General features: G+C 36.5%; 1 protein-coding gene and 1 pseudogene across 5 annotated transcripts; both read right to left on the bottom strand.

Annotated features, from left to right (window-relative positions):
* Positions 1-5,587: 5,587 nt before the first annotated feature.
* LOC133881591 (ubiquitin-conjugating enzyme E2 28-like) lies at positions 5,588-7,137 on the bottom strand (annotated as a pseudogene).
* A 4,632-nt stretch (positions 7,138-11,769) lies between these two features.
* LOC133881560 (protein kinase STUNTED-like) lies at positions 11,770-16,286 on the bottom strand. 5 transcript variants are annotated; one of them, XM_062320514.1, is made up of 12 exons: positions 15,772-16,286; positions 15,475-15,506; positions 15,230-15,379; positions 15,068-15,141; positions 14,867-14,985; positions 14,665-14,780; positions 13,993-14,541; positions 13,444-13,692; positions 13,179-13,342; positions 12,859-13,086; positions 12,631-12,780; positions 11,770-12,441 (listed from the first exon to the last, which is right to left on the bottom strand). In XM_062320514.1, the coding sequence occupies exons 3-12, from the start codon at positions 15,324-15,326 to the stop codon at positions 12,184-12,186; spliced, it is 2,004 nt and encodes a 667-aa protein (XP_062176498.1). In that variant the 5' UTR covers positions 15,327-15,379; positions 15,475-15,506; positions 15,772-16,286; the 3' UTR covers positions 11,770-12,183. The 5 variants fall into 5 exon arrangements, with proteins under 5 accessions (XP_062176498.1, XP_062176496.1, XP_062176495.1 ...); XM_062320512.1 differs by having other exon boundaries at positions 15,230-15,506; positions 15,772-16,283; XM_062320511.1 differs by lacking the exon at positions 15,772-16,286 and having other exon boundaries at positions 13,993-14,532; positions 15,475-15,597.
* Between the last annotated feature and the right edge of the window lie 4,222 nt (positions 16,287-20,508).

Here is a 20,508-nt window from a genome sequence, read left to right as displayed (position 1 = left end):
TAGTATATTCCAATCCCTATAATATCATCTCACATTCCTTTTTTTTTTCTTTCTTTCTTTTTTCCTTTTTCCTTGAGCAAACCAAGTTTAACATTAACCCGGCCACATTCGTGGGAATAAACATGCATGATGATTTATTATGTATTTAAACTGAGTTTGTTTATTTAATAACACAACATCTTATGTTGTTATTGAATATAAAAAAAATACTAGCCTTTGACTGGTAAAAGTTATTCCTTTACCGGAGGTGGGTCTTCTTTCCCCACCTGGCCACCTCCGACATCCACCGCCGTAGAGAGTGGATCTTCTGCGTTCACGAAGGGAGACACCGGAAGGGGGAGGGGGAGACGACCTCCACCTCTTACATACGATATGAAAGGTGACAACAACCACTCGTGAAGACCAATCTCAAAGAAGCTTTTTTTTTTATTATTCTTTTTTCAAAAAATTAAATTGAAAGAGTCAATTTTTTTTATTTTTTTTCAGAAACACGTTTTACTTTTTCGTGGAAACTGGAAAATATTTTCACTTGATTTGATTGTTTTTGGCCCCCATCTATAAAGCAATGGGATTAGTCCCAAGAGGCCGAAAGCTAAATATTCTTTTTGTGCTGAGGACAAGGGATCAGGACGTGGCCAGTGCTTTCACTGAGAGTCAGAGACGTGTCCACCACTGCATGTGACCATATAATGGTCATGGTCAATTACGTGATTTACATCATCTGGGATAGGATCCCTCAATTTTTTTAAAAAATTTGACTTAAATTATCTGACCTAGAGAAATATATTTTTATATTTCCTATATATATATTTTTGTCATTTTTAAATTTACTTTTATATTTATAAAATTCACATTAAGCCCCACAAAATATAGACCTCATAAACTCAATAATGAATTTAAAACTTGATTAGATATAGGTGTACGATAAATATATAAGAGATGTATCATTTCTCTTTGACCCAAATCCAATACAAAAGTTGCATGAATCTTTAATGTGCACGTAAAATTTGGCCATGGTCTTCTTTTTTAATTAAGTTCTCCTTCTATTTTTTTTTTATTTAATTTTTTAAAGTAGTACTAAAAATTACATTTTTATCACCCCAATTGATGTAATTAACAGTGTTAATGAATTATTAATTTTTATTTTTTTACAATAATGGATTGAAACTGTCACCTAAACAAAATGATATAAAAGTATAATTTCTAGCATTATTTATTTTTTTATAGTACATATCAACTTGATTATAATTTTCTTAGTTATGACTTCTTGTTGGAACAAATTAAATCTTACTAAAACCTACAAAAATCATGAGAAGTGCTATAATAATAAGAGGAATTATAAAAACAAAAACAAAAAAAAAAATGCATTAGAAAAAGAAACATGGCCAACAATAATAAAGGATATTATAAGAAAATATAAACAACAAACAAATATTTATGCCTCCACCAATACCTTTAAGAATTTATAAGATGCTGCTTTGTACTATAAACAAAGGGTGTGTGCTTATTCTTGGAATCTAAAAATAATTAAAATAGTTCATCTAGCATACCCTTTGCCATAAAACCCTTAGTCGTAAGAGTCTCATAATTTTGAGCCTAAAAATTAAATTCGACACCTATCAAAATTAAGCATAGCCCTTCCTTTAGGATCTTACATTTATGAGAAATCTTAGTTCCGTCCTTAGACATGAGAAATCACATGTAAGAGTCATGTCTGCCTCCGGTGCAACACTCAGAGTTAGAATTTGATAAGTTACTCAATTAACTCTCTAAGAGTAATGGTGTTGCATATATACATGCGATGGAAGCGGGAAAAAAATAATGGCGATTTTGTTTAAAAAACGCGCGTTTGACCTACAAAATCGCAGGACTAAATACACTCATAATTTTCTAACCTCTAACTATTATTGAACTTAAAAGTCCCAAATGATGGATAATATTTCAAAGCAGGTTGGAGCAGGTTAATTCCTAAAGATATTAGGATATATAATTTCCATATGTTTATTGGTGATGTAGGGGCTATCAGCCTATCACTAGAAAGCTAAGAAGGATATATGTTAATGGCTAATCAGCTGTATTAATTCTGGAGGCATGTGTGGAAATTATTTGTTAGGAGAATATAGCTTGGGTCAAATTATGCCCTACCTGCCCTCACCCTTTCCCTGTGATTTGCTTAGATAAATAATAATAATAAAAATAATAAAATGGAAAAAGTATGCCCTAAATCCCTCTTTTTCAATACTAACAAATTTTCTGGTAAAGTAACCAATAATATTGTCCACTTTAGTAGCTATGAAGTATGTACAAATGCATAAATTAGAGATATAGGAAGCCCCACTGAAATTTCTCTTGGTTTGACTTGGCCTCACTTTGAGTGGAATGGCATCACTTGACTTTTGAATATTATTTGGTAGATCACTGAGGCCCATATATACTTGGAACCAACAATCCCATTATGTGTTATATATTGGAAAAATATCTGCTTATATGATTCGGTAGGTCATCTAAAGATTGATTCGTTTGTTAAAACTTTTGTTTTCTCTTCTTAAAACAAAAGGATTAACAAACAATACAAAATTAAAAAGGGTTACAACTAGCTTACAATGAACAAATAAAAAGGAATGAGCTTCCCAACAACAAATCCAAACAAAAGAAACATCGTCAAATCATCAAATAAGAAATGGGTATGTTAATGACCCCAAATGAGTCAAAAATGTTCCGGTCCTCCAAATCTTGGGCAAAAGTCAAGGAATAGGCTGCATAAAGCGGTATAAGCAACAAAACAAAGGAGGGTAAAGGCATGAGTCTTACAAGACCCTTCAACCCTACTTGATCTCCTAATAAAGGAGACATGAGGAGAGGCATAACCCTCGAAAGACCCTTCAACCATATCCGAGCGGACATGAACATAACCCTCGCGAAACCCTTCAACTTAACCCTACCGAAATAGGTAGAGGCATGATCCTTTGTTTTGAAACAAAAGAAAAATGCTCTTAAGGTCCCAATATTATATTACGGAGCTTTGTGATAACCAAAGATCAAATGTAACACTTCAACAACCGAAACAGCAATCCCCATTGCAAAACTAAAATCCGGCATGCACCTTGACAATGATAATATCAGCCTCAATTAGACGTCATTGATAGCATGGCATTGAAAAGACATAGAGACGTGCCTTGACTAACTTGAAATTAGACAGTCCTGATGTATCTTTGCAGAGAATAAAATGATATAATATCAAGAGTCCTGATAAGTTTAGAAACGTCAATGACGAAAGATCTAAGCTACAAATGGCGAACTAGGTATGTAGGATTTGGATGGGCAAGGGTGCAATAGCTCTGATCTTGACCTAGGGGCTGAACCAGAAATTGAGATGAGGGAGGACCAAACTAAAAAATGAAGATCTTTAAGGATGAAAAAAATTAATTTTAGGGGTTGAACTCATAAAGTTTTTTTTTTTTTAATAAAAAAAAAAAATTAAGAGGTTTTAGGAGGACTTCCATCCCCCAAGCTCAGGGGCAGTTCTGCCCCTGTCTGGATCTCAATCGCAACAACAAAAGAGAAAAAAGTAGCTAGCAAGCCATTGGTGTGGTCATTTTGGGAGGGGTGGGGGGGGAACCACCCCAGTAGCTTTTACACCACTTCATGGCTTGCCAGCGACTTTTTATTCCTCTCCTATGTTATCGCGATCTAAGCTATTCATTTTAAATGAACGGTCGAAATAAGAGCTATTGCACCTGGTGCATGCACTCGATCTCAATCCAAGAATAAAAACTCTGATGGGTTTGAATTCGAACTTGTGCTGTTGTGCATAACTTATCAACAAGTGTCCACCTCGTGCTTTCCATGCTTGATCTAGGGCTAGAAAGGAATACAAGGGTCTAGGCTATTATTGAGGGAATAGAGTGGAATTGGCCTATGGGTCAATCCAGAGATCGAGTTGGGACGGTTCTTAAAGACTCCATTTCTGAGGATTTCAAACCTGATCCTGCAAGTGAAGATCATTTGCAATGGGTGGGAGATCCTTCAAGAAAGTTTTCTGTTAAAAATGTTTGGAAGAGCATACATCCTATGTGTCTAGGAAGTAGGTCGGAAGAATTTCCTCCGACTCAATTTAGTAGTAATTGTTTGGTGTAATTTCTCCGAGAGTGTCGGGGTGTGATGTCCCACATCGCCTTGTATATGGGAATAGATATGTGTTTATATGTATATTCGCATCATTCTTGATACAACCAGGGACGGAGCCAGACATTTTAATGGGAGAGAGCCAAATAATTTTTTTTCTTAAGTATGGGTTAAAGTATATATATAAAGGCAAATTTTAAGTAAATTAAACATAACCCAGTTTTAATATTTTTATTATTCCGTTCAAATTAAAAATCAATAAGCAAAAGTGAAAAGAGTTTTTAGAAAAAAAAAAAAAAAAAAAAAAAAAAAAAAGTAAAGAAAACCACTGTCCAAAGATTCAGAAAATAAAAATAAAAAATGTCTCAGTTATTTTTTCCACACATTCTTAGGAAATCGAGCTTGGTCAAGCTTGTGACTCCTCAAATCCACACATGTTTTCTTCCAATGCACTACTTGACTAAACACTTTTCGTTTACTTTGAACAAAGCCTCTACAACTTTGTAAAGATCCTTCCATTGTACTTTCTCAGGCATGTCCATTGCTACCCGTGAAATATTAAAGGAAAAAATTTTGACAATAGTTGAACAGATGATAAAAGGGAAGGGGCCAAGGAAAAAAAAAATCTTGTTAGGGCCAATAGGCAAAAAAAAAAAACCATTATTTGATTCATCTAAAAAAAATACCTTAATTTTTTATTTCTTAAGAGTTGAGCCCCCCCCTCTCTCCGTCATTGGATACAACGTATTTTAAAGCCGTGATAACCATGAATCTATTAGAACTCTGCAGTTAAATGTGCTTCTGCGAGAGTAGTAGTAGGATGGATGACCTCCTAAAAAGTCTGGTTCAGATGAGTCAAAAGTGGACAATATTGTATCTTTGGGAGTAGGTCGTTGCAAATGGTATCAGAACCATTGTCTAGCCTGAGAAGGAGGGAGCGTGCACAAGTCCATGAGGGTCGCTAGCGGGCACTCGTTAGGACGCCAAGAATGGGGAGATCCCATGAGATGTTGTGTCCAAAGAGAGGATGATTGTGACGTCCCACATCGCCTAGATATGGGAATGAGTATGTGCTTATATGTATATTCACATCATTCTTGACACAACGCGTTTTAAAGTTGTAATGACTATGAACCTATCAGAACTCCACAGTTAAGCGTGCTTCTGCGAGAGTAGTACTATGATAGGTAACCTCCTGGGAAGTCTGGTTCGGGAAAGCTAAAAGCAGACAATATTGTGTCTTTGGGAATAGGTCGTTACACAGGAGATTGCATGTCTTCACCTATTATTTAATTCTTACTTCACCAGGAAAAAAAAAAACAAAACAAAAAAACTTTGAACTATGTATACATCTACTATTACTATTTTATTGCAATAGTGGTGCTACATAGCCCAAGATGAACAAGGATGAGGGTGAATTTGAAGTCTGTTTATTACATTAATCTTAAGCAAGAGAACATCATTGAGATTGAAAGATAATTTTATTCCAAGCAAAGAGATGCTCAAATTACAAAGTTAAAGCCTAACTCAGGCCATTCCTATACCTCAACAAGGCATTATGACAGACAAAATGGTAGGTTTAAGATCGGCAAGAATAGAGAATTGAGGTTCTTTAACCTTTAGTAGACATATATAGTATCTAGCCCATTGCATACTTTTGGGTCCAGCTCCGAGCGGTTGACTCATATTTGACTTTATCAGCCTTGCACATGTGGGCAATCTCAGGAACAAGTGGATCATCAGGATTCAGGATTTGGGTCAGTAAGCAATGAACATATGGAGAGTAAAACCTGCAAGATTCACTCCAATACATATCAGTATAATTTTAAGTCTTATTGGTTCAAGCAATTTATTTTAGATCAAGAAGAGCAGAATGAGGATTGAAATTGAGCAATAGTACACCATAAGGGAATACATTAATAATATCCTAGAAAAAATGATAACTATTGCTTTACATTTTTCCAGCATGAATTCAGTTTTCTTTTCCATAGGATCTATATATACAAAACAAGGTTGGTTGAGTATTTCAAAATCATGTTTAGACAGAAAAAGGGGGAAGAATCAGCGCGAATCGGACTTTTTAGGAACATGTCAAGAGAAAATTGGATTATTATTTCTCTTGTTTGTGATGCAATAGCTAGCCTTCAAATGCTATCAAGAATCAAAATAGATGGATTTCAGTTTTTTCTAGTCTTCAATACATCACCTTGGATATGGTGAGTGCAGGGCTCCATTGTTCCTTGAGTATGTCCAAGTAGATATTCCCATTACTGTTAATATTTGGATGGAACACCTTGGTCCTGAAGGCAACCTGCAAGCAAATTTATACAGGAGGATATCACAATCTTTTCTCTTTTTCAAAGCCACGATTAAGATTTTAAGAATGTAACCATGGTAGAAAGCAATGACTTCTAAGAGGAACATATCAACCTCGAACTGTAGCAAGTAGATACAAAAAGGATATTAGTGAACTTTGCTCTATACCTTTGGGGGTTTGAAAGGGTAATCAGGTGGGAAATGGATTGTCACAAGGAAAACACCCCCAGCGTAGGGACTGTCATTTGGACCAATGATGGTTGCTTGCCAGTGGAACATATCCTCAGCCACAGGACCTGAAAATGCACCATATCAGGAATCAGAATCTTTTATTCAAGAATGAAAACTAGCTGGTGTGATTAAATCCCACTTCCAGTTTATTTAGTTTCTCAAACCTGCACTGCATGAAGTTGGTGGATCTCTCTGCAAGTCCTTGAGCTCCTTCAGTATTCTCTTTGACGCCATTCAAGCAATTTCAGAATTACAGAGAATTTCAAGACAGAGGATGGGTCTGCAAAAGAAGCAAAACAATCTATGAGCACACTGCTAAAGGGAAGGTGACGGTGTATTTAATGGGGGAGAGTTGGAAATGAAGATGCCCATCAATCATTTTGGGCTGATGAAAGTGGGCACAGTATAAATTCCAGGAAGAAAAAAAGTAGCAAGCAAAGCATCCTTTTGGAGGACTATTTTGTTTTAAATTGCATGGTGTCACCTAATAGGAAATCAATCGGGACTCTTATCGCCGACCCTTCTTCTCTTTGAACTACCTGCTGTCAAGCATAACTTTAGAGGTCTTGCTTTCTCCCTATCTGTCTGTAAGATAAATAAGAAAACTACTTAGACAAATAAAGAAACCATGGATTCTAGTTGCAAAGGCAACTAGGCAAGACTCACTTTTATTCGATGGCTGAAATTTTGGTGAAAGATCCAATCGATATTCAGCTAGCCAGTCAAATACAACCCACGTCCCAAAAGAAAAGATATTCGTGCTTAGCTCAAACAGTTCGCTTTTGAGAATCGGAGCTGTACTGAAGTTGACAAATGACCACAAGATTTGTTCTACAAATCCTTCAAAAAGGAAAAATGGCATATTCTGTCCACTATGAAGTTGTTGATAGCCCCATCATATTCTGTGTCACTTTCGACGAAGCAAGTTGCATACGAGTACTGACGCACTCAGCACTCTTATGCTTAAGGAAAATCCCGGAATGCCAACCAACAGTAGTGGCATTTCTCCGAGCAGGTGAATGAGAAGAAGAAACTGGACAGGTGCTTGTTAGCTTGATTTGCCTCGCTCTTCTTCCCCTACTATATTTTACCCTCCCATTGTCTCTCATCCTTTTCCATGCTTCTCACCCTCTTCAATCTCTCTCTGACCGTCTTCTCTTCCAATATCCCCGTGCACCCTCAAAAAACACTTCCCCACATAATAGATAGAACCAAAAAATTAACATGTCGGCTGCTATTGTGGCGGCGGCGGCCGCCGCCACCTCCTCTCTCAGCCCGTGCAGCAGCTTCACAAACAGAAGTTTCAGGACCCAAAGCCACGCCAAGCAATATTAATCCTACTATCTCTTCTTGTACTGAGCCGCTACGAGTTCCAGAAGTGGCAAGACTATAACACCTTTGGTCAATACCCAAGAACCACAGTCTACTCTGAACTTTTTCTCGCTGCAGCGATGCCTATGTTCTCGAATTCCTCCGGTAACTTGACATGTTCGGCAAGAACAAGGTCCACATTGACATCTGCCCATTCTTTGATCACCCTCGCCCACCACCAGCACCCTGACCTTGCTCGTTGAGACAAGTCTGGAACAGCCTGAATGCTATAAATTTAAGATACAACTTTTGATTTCTTTAATGTTTCCTTAGTTTATGAAACAACAAGAAAATCTGATTCAATAATTTTTTTAAGAGGTTCTTTTACATTTCAAAAATAAAATGAAATTTAAAAAAGATGTTGCCAACCACCACCACCACCCACCCACAATTATAAAGTTATAGTACCCCTAACCGCACTCCATACACAGTGGGTTAGCTTTAATTGTGTACCAATACCCATCCCATAAACCAAAGAGAGCTCCAGTGAAGAATCCCCCAGCCCCCAGGCGCGCCAACTCAGCCAGCCGTTGAAATGGTTTTATCTAATATATGATTCAACGCAAAGCAATATACATAAAAAAAAAAAAAAAAAAAAAAAAAAAAAAAAAAAAAAAAGCTTCTTGAAATGTACTAAATGAGGTCACAGAACATGGATAACACCATGTGTACACGAGGAAACAGTTTGTTTTTTTATAGAGTCCACAAGAAAGCTAAATCTAGCCCAGAGAAACAGAAGACCTGGGCATTTTCACCAAGAAATGTGAATCATCAATATATGGATCAGCATACAGCCAAGAAAGTGACAACACAGACAACTTGATGCTTAAAAAGAGCTCCCTAGTTCTGTCAGTTGACTAAATCAAAGCTTGCTTCTTCCTTGAGGAGGGCAATTGTAAGAGATATAGTGACTGTAAGAGACTAATGGCCTATATGGCTAATTGGTGACGATATCCTCCAGGAATGATTCTTTTCACAATCACAAAAAGGAGCAGCCCTTTTGTCTGCTTCTCTTCTTTTTCTTCTTCTGATTTGGTGGCTGGAGAACCACCTTTATGGCCGCATCAAAAACAGCCTTCACATTCTGTACCAGAAAAGAGATCCTGTCAATAATGAGGGCTACCACACATACTTTCCCTTTGTAAAATGACATGAAAAATTACATACCTGCTGCGTTTTTGAACTACATTCAATGTAAACCGGAGCCCCAATAAGCTTTCTAAGTTCCTCTCCCTTTAAAAGAGAAAAAATAAAAAAAATTACATCTTTACACCACATGGGCTGATGCCATGATCTCATACCAAATGCATACAATAACATGGGAAAGATAAATGGTAAAGGTAAATCAAACATAGTAGTCACGTTTACAGCAGAATTTCTTTTCACTTGAAGTTCAAATATCATGATTACTGATGTCTTTAACTCTTCATTTACAGCAGTGTCAATTGATATCAAAGTGATGCTAGATGTGCCTTTTGTCTCGCATAAGTAGGCACCAGGAAAGCATTATTTACAAATTTAAATTAGATTTTTTTTTTATTTTTATTTTTTTTGCATATAAATGCGCGTTTTCTTTATGTTATGCACTAACATCAAAGGTCTATTTTAATGTAGAGTTGTTTATGAACCTTTATGTCCTGATTTCGTTGTGCTTTCATAAGCTTCTGCGGCATACCGTAGGGCCATGGGCGATTCCATGACTTGTGAACTTAGAAATTAGATGACATCTTCAGAGTTCAATGCAGTGACAGGCATTGTTCATTGTTCATAGTATTAAGAATTATTGATGAGACTCTGGGTGGCATGTATAGGTAAGAAGTAAATTGTAACTCTTTTAAAAGCAATGATAGAGTTGAGATAACTCAGTAATTTGTGTATTGATTGGCCTGAAGTTCATGATATGTTCACAAAATGTGGATGAGCTTCCCAAAATAGGGACAACTCTTTTCGTAGAGTAGTGGTATGATCCAACAAGAAAGGGTCAAGTTCTTCGTTTAAGAATACACTATGAACTCCATGCTTGCAAAGCTTTTTGTTCATAACATGAACAATTGCTGCACATCATACTGTGGACCTTCTTGACTTTTAAACTGATAGTGACTAGTTCTAAATTAGGACACTGTTCAGCATGGGGTGTTGTTTGAAATTACGTAGTTTATTGCAGAAATATCAGAGGTGAGCGGGAGAAAAAACTCAAGAATGAATCTGATTTGCATGTTTATAAAAGGAAGCACGTGTCGTTATATTCAGATTGGGGAATATGAAGCTATTCCCAATATATGTTACTAAGGCTTACATCTTTGGAGTTACTGAAGTATGAGAGCTAATGAATTAGATTGGTGCTGCCTTTTTCTTTCATATACTAGTTTAGCTTATTTCAAAGTGACGGTTTTTTTGTTGTGCTCTGAAGGTCAACAGAGAAAGGTTAAAGGCTGAGAAGGAAAAGAAAAAGAACAAAGAGAAAAAGAAAAGAAGGGAAGATGGTGAGATGCGGGAAATGCAGAGTCGGAAAAGTAGGCACAAGGATGACAAGAACAAGAGAAGTCGGGAAAAAAGTGACGACCAAAAGAATAGGAAATATGAAGTCCCAAGGTTGGAGAACAGCAGTCTTTCTGAACAATCCAGCAAACCAGTTTGTTCTACTCCCAGGTGGATGGATCAACTTGTCGAAGAGGATTTTGAAATGGCTCTGAGACCCAACAAAGATCAATTTTATTCTACTCTTTGTATGTCCACAACACTTGCCGAGGAAATGGCTTCTGGACCTACCAGAGAGAGGTGTCACTCCTCTTCTCGAATTGAGGTTGTCGCTGATGAGAATGCCGAAACAGCTCCAGCATCCACCTTCTCTGGAAGTGGCTTAATGCAGATAGAATCACAATATAGGACATTAATTGTGAATTGGATTCCCCCTCCCTTACAGACTAAGCACCCTAAGTTTGATGATCAAGAGTGGCTCTTTCAAAGAAGGCAGCACATAAGTGACATGACAAGAGAAATTAATGCTTACAATGACTTCTGTCATGGAAGCACCGTCCCATACCCTTATGCTCAGTATTTGTCCAAGGCTGACATATGTGCTTTGCCATTTGCAATATCATTTTGAAACTGCCATTGGTGAGGTCAGTAGTCTAATGGAAGAATTATGGCCATTTGATCTGGTTGATTATTGGCATGCAACAGTTGTATAAAAAACTTGGTTGTGAAAACAGATGCTGAATCAGACTTCAACCTCATTGACATGGTAGAGCTCTTTGTCATACTGTCATAGAAGGAAATGCTTCTGCCAGACTAGCTAATTTGATCCATTATTTATATAAGCCTCAGGTTATTCACCAAGAACCCCACCAGGATTAGCTACCTATGTTGTCGTCAGCAGGAGCAACCTTTACTAGATCTTACTCCAGGCTTGTACGTGCTTGAATTCATAGAACCGGGAAAAATACAGTACAGTTTTACATTAACAGAATTTATTAACATGTAGAACTAGTTAATTATGCAGCAAAAGTACAATGCATAGATCCTGCAATCTCTTTCACTTCAGACTCAAATTCCCCATCACTTTTTTTGGCCATTATAATTTGTGGTTATAAATTTTTGCATCTGAGTTTAGTGACTGCCAAGTGAACATGAAAATCTCAACAATCCATTAGCTGGCTATGCATGTATATAATATATGGTTGCTGCGCATCTTTTGACTGCACCCTTGGTCGCCATTAGAGCAAATACTCTCAAGCCTTTTCTAGTTATAGATTTTATTGCCAATTACTGTTACGAGAGGTATGTAATCAGTCATATCTATCCAAATTTGCAGACAATTATTTCACCTTTTTTTCAGCAAGAACTAGTTTGGCTATTAAGCTTCACAAGCTCTAGCATATCCAACTTTTACGAAATTCTCAAGTTTGTCTCAAGATTCTGTACCATTTAGTTGTTGATAAGCTAAGGGTTTATCCTATCATAATATCACATTAAAGGGGACTTTTACATTTTCCATCTATAAACCACCTCACAGTCGGGTGCCAACATTTTTTTCCTCAACTGTACAGTACAAACTACTCATTTGACAAAGTTTAGTCTTAGACTCTTAGCCCTCTTTTTTGTTTGCAAAAAGTAGTATTTTGGAGGGTACACCTAAAGCTAATCAAAGCTAGATGATCTGCTACATCTTCCTTTCAGGTATTCTTCCGAAGAAAGAATGTTGCTCTGCTCCAGACTACTATATGATGTGGTATCATCGTCAACATCAAGCAATGCAAGACTCAAATGTAACTCTGCACTAGAATTTGGATAAACCTCGTCATCATTATTGTCCTGGCTTTCCAAATTCTTTAGATCACCATGTTGAGAGTTATCCCATTCTTCGACATATTTATCCCCTTTTAGGAGCTTTAGTATCTGGAAAAGTTCAACTGTTAAATTACAAATTGTTCCAAAAGCTTAAACTGATAGGAAATGGTGAATTTAATCATTTAATCAATATGTTAGCTTGAATCTGTTCAAGTAGCTTTCACTCTAATATTAATGAAAACTTATATTTGGAGTATTGCTTAATGCAAAACATCTTCAAAATTGCAATGTTATTACCTGGCTCATTTTAGGCCGAAGCCTAGCTGCCCGTGTGATGCAGAGGGTTGCTGCAAGAACCATTCTCTGCAGCTGAACCTCATCATATTTACCGTCCAAGTTTGGATCCAATATACCTTTTACATCTTCACTTTCTATTATTGGCTTTGCCTGCACTCATTGTATTAAATGTTATTCATCCACATAACTAATACAAGCAGAAATTCTCTTAATGGAGGAGGCTCTTACCCACATGACCAAGCTCTCTTGTCCTTTGGGAGTCTCGGAGCTAATTGGTTTTCTTCCTGATATCAATTCAAGAAGCACTACACCAAAGGCATACACATCAATCTTGTCACTTACTTTCCCATACATGAAATATTCAGGAGCAAGATAACCAAATGTTCCTAATACATCGCTTTGTGTCACAAACGAAGAATTTGTTGGCCCCCAAATCGCAAGCCCAAAATCAGATAACTGTCACACAACAATAACAATTTGTCATATCACACATCTGTGACAACGTATTATTTTCAATTACCATCTGTATTAGTCTGGTGGAGTAGTACCTGTGGTTCAAGCCCATTGGAGAGAAGAATGTTTGAAGACTTGACGTCTCTATGAATAACAGGCCGAGAACATTCATTATGCAGATAATTTAGAGCTTCAGCAATCCCAACAGCTATGTTAAATCTCACTTCCCATGATAATATGGATTTATCTTTGTTCTTACCTGCATCATATATTATTAACTGATATAGTATGGTTTCTGGCAACTTTTAGAAAGTGAAAAAGAAAAGAAAAAGAAATGCATAAAATCTATTCAAGCTTTACCATGTAGGTTTTCCTCTAAGCTTCCTCTTGGCAAGAAGTCATAAACCGAGATTAGAGCATTATCTTCCATGCAGGCCCCAAGCAAGGCCGTGATGTGTTTGTGCTTCAATGAGGAGATGATATCAACTTCACAGGCGAAATCCTTCCATGCTTCTTTGCTTGACTTCAGAATCTTTACTGCCACTGGCTTACCATCTGGGAGCATCCCCTTATATACACGTTTACAACCTCCTTTCCCAATCATATTTTCTGTTACAAAAGGAAATTTTTTTTATATAGGTTTTGATAATTTCCTTATCTCAAATCAAAAGGATTTGATTACCTTATTTGTATTGTCGTCATCTACCCCAATTTATTTATAGGTCATTTGTAAAGTGAACATCATCAAGAAATTATAAGATCACATAGGGCAATTCTTGGTGGTGATCGTAGGTGTCTAATACCGAACCACCCCAAAATTCTTTCTTTCGCTATTTTCCATTTTATTACAAATTTCTACAAAGGAAAAAAGACATTGCAATGAGTAATCTGAGGATAAAAGGTAGTCACCTGAGGAGAACTGAGAAGTTGAAGTTTTCAGAACCTCATGACTGAACCATTTGCAAACTGATGAGTCTGTTTTGAGGAGATGCTCCAAGCCTTTTGGAAGCTCAAACGATGCAGATACACCAGTTTTAATACTCTCATCCAAAATCTCACTGATATCGCCTTCCAATGGGCTCTCTTCAATAGTTGAGCATTGAGGACTTAGCTGTGGGGAACGATCTGGTAAGCTCATTACCCATTGCACCACAGACAAGTTCCTTGTACGTGGGGCTTGTGGAATTGATGAACTAGCTCTGCGGAGTAATGGCCAACCAAGCGGCCTTTGCTCCGAAGGGTCTCTTGCATATATAGAAGTCGACATCAAAGAAAGTTCGTTGCTTTTGCAGGCATGGTTGAAAACTTCATCCTTCAAGTCTTCATCAATTGAGTTTTGAACTACTTTGGAAATGGATATCTCTGACTCTGCCTCAGAGTCACCAAATTCAGATTGGCATTCTTTGGAAGTGGGAACTTGTATTAGACTAAAACTTGGTTTTAGATCCCCTTTAAGACCTGAAATAATCGAAAGCAAATTCATTATATGATAATGATATATCTGTATGATCTACAAGATGGGTGTCTTTAATTAACCAGGAAACAAATACCAAACCTGGTCCTTTCAAAAAAATACCAAACCTGGTAGTTGGCTATTGGTGAACCTTCCGAAGACAATTTTCCCATTGTGGATAGCCAAAACATCGGTTGTTGAAGGCAATCTCTTGGTGCAATATTTCGCCATGGAAGTCCAACCCCTGAAATCGATATCTGTTTAGAGTAAGCAGAAAAGAATCAAACAGGCTAAACCCAATGAAAAGTTGGGGTTCTAGTTCTCCCCTACCCGAGAGCTTTTTGCTTGCTTATCCCTACAACTACAGCCACAGCAGCATGGCTCTTTGCCTCTCTCACCAGAACCTTTCTCACTGAACTTCCTGTGAATATGTGACCGCTGAGATCAACCTGAAATCGAGTATGCCAAATGGTAATCAACCATTGATACTGCAATAAACGAGAAAAAAGTGAAACTGGAAGCATTACTAACCTTCTTTACACTACATAGGCCTTCATAAACTTCTAAATAACCATCCAACAAGTTCTTGTTTTTTGAAGCCTGATCTGTGTTGATAAATATTTGAATTAAGAAAGCATATGCAAATTAAGATCATATTGCTGTAAAGATACAAAATTTTTCCAAGGGCATTACCAGAACATCGACAAACATGAACTGCAACCACGCAATCTCCAGGGTCAGCTACTTTCACAAGAGCCCAGCTGAGCAGCTCTCTGCTACGGCTGTCCATTTGAATGCTAACCAATACATTTTTCTTCACAACAGCCTTCACTTCCTCCTCAACTGTCATTGTATTTTCTTTCCCTCTAATCAATATCTTTCAATCTCTAAAAAAATCTATAAATTATATTCCTTCTTGAACTGTTCTGGTCACTAACCTTGCCAGTTCTTGAACAGATCATTCCAATCCCTGCAAAAGGCTACCATTTTCACTCAAAGCTAGAATAACAACTCTAATGCCCCCCTTAGACTATTATAAATAGTGCCAATCAACAGATTACCAGTAACTAAACCAGATCCCAATTAATAAAAAACTCCCAAGAAAAACTTCAATATTCTACCCATGAGATCATACTACAGGAAATAACCCACATCATTTTGCACTAAAGATTAAAAAATTACCCAAAAAAAAAGTTCTAGCAAACGATAAACAGGAGCCGACAATAAAATTATACCTAAAAGTTGCATGTGTTGTGGCCACATGTTGTTGGAGCCAAACATGTTTTAAATATGAAAATACCGCCAAACAGCATCAGCGTAGCTACCTACTGCAACTAAAAATCAAGACCCAGAAAATATATTACAAACAAGATTATTTAAGCAAATGGTGATGGGGTTTGGAATTAAAAAAAGAAAAAAAAATATGAGTGCTAAGGTGACGATCAAGCTTATTTAAAGCAAATGGGATTACTCTAAAAAATTCGAATAAAATATGGAAAATAAAAGTAAAAAAAGTTGATGGGGTATGGAAATCTGGAGAAGAAAGTGTCGGCAAGTGAGTGAATTTCCATGAAGAGTGGGCAAAAAAAAAATGGTGTGTGTACAAAGGAGTAAAAAGAGGAGTAATGTTTTATTTGAGTCCGTTGATAAAAACAGGCAGTTTTCGCGGGAAACCCATGATATCCGGTCATATTCCGTGCACCGATGAGAGGGGATTGGAGCTCTCGACCGGCTGTTCCGGATCGACGAACCCGCGACCGTGCCACATGCCGTAACGTTATCGGTAAGGACAAGGTTTGGGACCAGAAAAAGAGAGAAATTATTATTTTTTTTAAAAATAAAATAAAAAAAATTGACTCGTGCAATCAGTTTCAAACCTCAGAGATGAAACTGACCCTTATTGTCATTGACTTAATTGTCATTGACTTAATAAAAGGTTAATCACAAATGTATAATATGTTAAAAGGACTAATTATAATTAGAATTTTTCATAATTATTAGTATATTCCAATCCCTATAATATCATCTCACATTCCTTTTTTTTTTTCTTTCTTTCTTTTTTCCTTTTTCCTTGAGCAAACCAAGTTTAACATTAACCCGGCCACATTCGTGGGAATAAACATGCATGATGATTTATTATGTATTTAAACTGAGTTTGTTTATTTAATAACACAACATCTTATGTTGTTATTGAATATAAAAAAAATACTAGCCTTTGACTGGTAAAAGTTATTCCTTTACCGGAGGTGGGTCTTCTTTCCCCACCTGGCCACCTCCGACATCCACCGCCGTAGAGAGTGGATCTTCTGCGTTCACGAAGGGAGACACCGGAAGGGGGAGGGGGAGACGACCTCCACCTCTTACATACGATATGAAAGGTGACAACAACCACTCGTGAAGACCAATCTCAAAGAAGCTTTTTTTTTTTTTATTCTTTTTTCAAAAAATTAAATTGAAAGAGTCAATTTTTTTTTTTTTTTTTTCAGAAACACGTTTTACTTTTTCGTGGAAACTGGAAAATATTTTCACTTGATTTGATTGTTTTTGGCCCCCATCTATAAAGCAATGGGATTAGTCCCAAGAGGCCGAAAGCTAAATATTCTTTTTGTGTTGAGGACAAGGGATCAGGACGTGGCCAGTGCTTTCACTGAGAGTCAGAGACGTGTCCACCACTGCATGTGACCATGTAATGGTCATGGTCAATTACGTGATTTACATCATCTGGGATAGGATCCCTCAAATTTTTTAAAAAATTTGACTTACATTATCTGACCTAGAGAAATATATTTTTATATTTCCTATATATATATATTGTCATTTTTAAATTTACTTTTATATTTATAAAATTCACATTAAGCCCCACAAAATATAGGCCTTATAAACTCAATAATAAATTTAAAACTTGATTGGATATAGGTGTATGTTAAATATATAAGAGATGTATCATTTCTCTTTGACCCAATACAAAAGTTGCATGAATCTGTAATGCACACGTAAAATTTGGCCATGGTCTTCTTTTTTAATTAAGTCCTCCTTCTATTTTTTTTTTTAAAAAAAAAAAATTTTAAGTAGTACTAAAAATTACATTTTTATCACCCCAATTGACGTAATTAACAGTGTTAATGAATTATTAATTTTAATTTTTTTTTACAAGAATGGATTGAAATTGTCACCTAAACAAAATGATATAAAAATATAATTTCTAGCATTATTTATTTTTTTATAGTACATATCAACTTGATTATAATTTTCTTAGTTATGACTTCTTGTTGGAACAAATTAAATCTTACTAAAACCTACAAAAATCATGAGAAGTGCTATAATAATAAGAGGAATTATAAAAACAAAAACAAAAAAAAAATGCATTAGAAAAAGAAACATGGCCAACAATAATAAAGGATATTATAAGAAAATATAAACAACAAACAAATATATATGCCTCCACCAATACCTTTAAGAATTTATAAGATGCTGCTTTGTACTATAAACAAAGGGTGTGTGCTTATTCTTGGAATCTAAAAATAATTAAAATAGTTCATCTAGCATACCCTTTGCCATAAAACCCTTAGTCGTAAGAGTCTCATAATTTTGAGCCTAAAAATTAAATTCGACACCTATCAAAATTAAGCATAGCCCTTCCTTTAGGATCTTACATTTATGAGAAATCTTAGTTCCGTCCTTAGACATGAGAAATCACATGTAAGAGTCATGTCTGCCTCCGGTGCTACACTCAGAGTTAGAATTTGATAAGTTACTCAATTAACTCTCTAAGAGTAATGGTGTTGCATATATACATGCGATGGAAGCGGGAAAAAAATAATGGCGATTTTGTTTAAAAAACGCGCGTTTGACCTACAAAATTGCAGGACTAAATACACTCATAATTTTCTGACCTCTAACTATTATTGAACTTAAAAGTCCCAAATGATGGATAATATTCCAAAGCAGGTTGGAGCAGGTTAATTCCTAAAGATATTAGGATATATAATTTCCATATGTTTATTGGTGATGTAGGGGCTATCAGCCTATCACTAGAAAGCTAAGAAGGATATATGTTAATGGCTAATCAGCTGTATTAATTCTGGAGGCATGTGTGGAAATTATTTGTTAGGAGAATATAGCTTGGGTCAAATTATGCCCTACCTGCCCTCACCCTTTCCCTGTGATTTGCTTAGATAAATAATAATAATAAAAATAATAAAATGGAAAAAGTATGCCCTAAATCCCTCTTTTTCAATACTAACAAATTTTCTGGTAAAGTAACCAATAATATTGTCCACTTTAGTAGCTATGAAGTATGTACAAATGCATAAATTAGAGATATAGGAAGCCCCACTGAAATTTCTCTTGGTTTGACTTGGCCTCACTTTGAGTGGAATGGCATCACTTGACTTTTGAATATTATTTGGTAGATCACTGAGGCCCATATATACTTGGAACCAACAATCCCATTATGTGTTATATATTGGAAAAATATCTGCTTATATGATTCGGTAGGTCATCTAAAGATAGATTCGTTTGTTAAAACTTTTGTTTTCTCTTCTTAAAACAAAAGGATTAACAAACAATACAAAATTAAAAAGGGTTACAACTAGCTTACAATGAACAAATAAAAAGGAATGAGCTTCCCAACAACAAATCCAAACAAAAGAAACATCGTCAAATCATCAAATAAGAAATGGGTATGTTAATGACCCCAAATGAGTCAAAAATGTTCCGGTCCTCCAAATCTTGGGCAAAAGTCAAGGAATAGGCTGCATAAAGCGGTATAAGCAACAAAACAAAGGAGGGTAAAGGCATGAGTCTTACAAGACCCTTTAACCCTACTTGATCTCTTAATAAAGGAGACATGAGGAGAGGCATAACCCTCGAAAGACCCTTCAACCATATCCGAGCGGACATGAACATAACCCTCGCGAAACCCTTCAACTTAACCCTACCGAAATAGGTAGAGGCATGATCCTTTGTTTTGAAACAAAAGAAAAATGCTCTTAAGGTCCCAATATTATATTACGGAGCTTTGTGATAACCAAAGATCAAATGTAACACTTCAACAACCGAAACAGCAATCCCCATTGCAAAACTAAAATCCGGCATGCACCTTGACAATGATAATATCAGCCTCAATTAGACGTCATTGATAGCATGGCATTGAAAAGACATAGAGACGTGCCTTGACTAACTTGAAATTAGACAGTCCTGATGTATCTTTGCAGAGAATAAAATGATATAATATCAAGAGTCCTGATAAGTTTAGAAACGTCAATGACGAAAGATCTAAGCTACAAATGGCGAACTAGGTATGTAGGATTTGGATGGGCAAGGGTGCAATAGCTCTGATCTTGACCTAGGGGCTGAACCAGAAATTGAGATGAGGGAGGACCAAACTAAAAAATGAAGATCTTTAAGGATGAAAAAAATTAATTTTAGGGGTTGAACTCATAAAGTTTTTTTTTTTTTAATAAAAAAAAAAAAATTAAGAGGTTTTAGGAGGACTTCCATCCCCCAAGCTCAGGGGCAGTTCTGCCCCTGTCTGGATCTCAATCGCAACAACAAAAGAGAAAAAAGTAGCTAGCAAGCCATTGGTGTGGTCATTTTGGGAGGGGTGGGGGGGGAACCACCCCAGTAGCTTTTACACCACTTCATGGCTTGCCAGCGACTTTTTATTCCTCTCCTATGTTATCGCGATCTAAGCTATTCATTTTAAATGAACGGTCGAAATAAGAGCTATTGCACCTGGTGCATGCACTCGATCTCAATCCAAGAATAAAAACTCTGATGGGTTTGAATTCGAACTTGTGCTGTTGTGCATAACTTATCAACAAGTGTCCACCTCGTGCTTTCCATGCTTGATCTAGGGCTAGAAAGGAATACAAGGGTCTAGGCTATTATTGAGGGAATAGAGTGGAATTGGCCTATGGGTCAATCCAGAGATCGAGTTGGGACGGTTCTTAAAGACTCCATTTCTGAGG

This window comes from Alnus glutinosa, chromosome 11 (assembly GCF_958979055.1).
Source record: "Alnus glutinosa chromosome 11, dhAlnGlut1.1, whole genome shotgun sequence".
Classification (NCBI taxonomy): domain Eukaryota; kingdom Viridiplantae; phylum Streptophyta; class Magnoliopsida; order Fagales; family Betulaceae; genus Alnus; species Alnus glutinosa.
The sequence above is the reverse complement of the archived record's forward strand: the minus strand, read 5'-3'. Positions and strand labels throughout refer to the sequence as shown.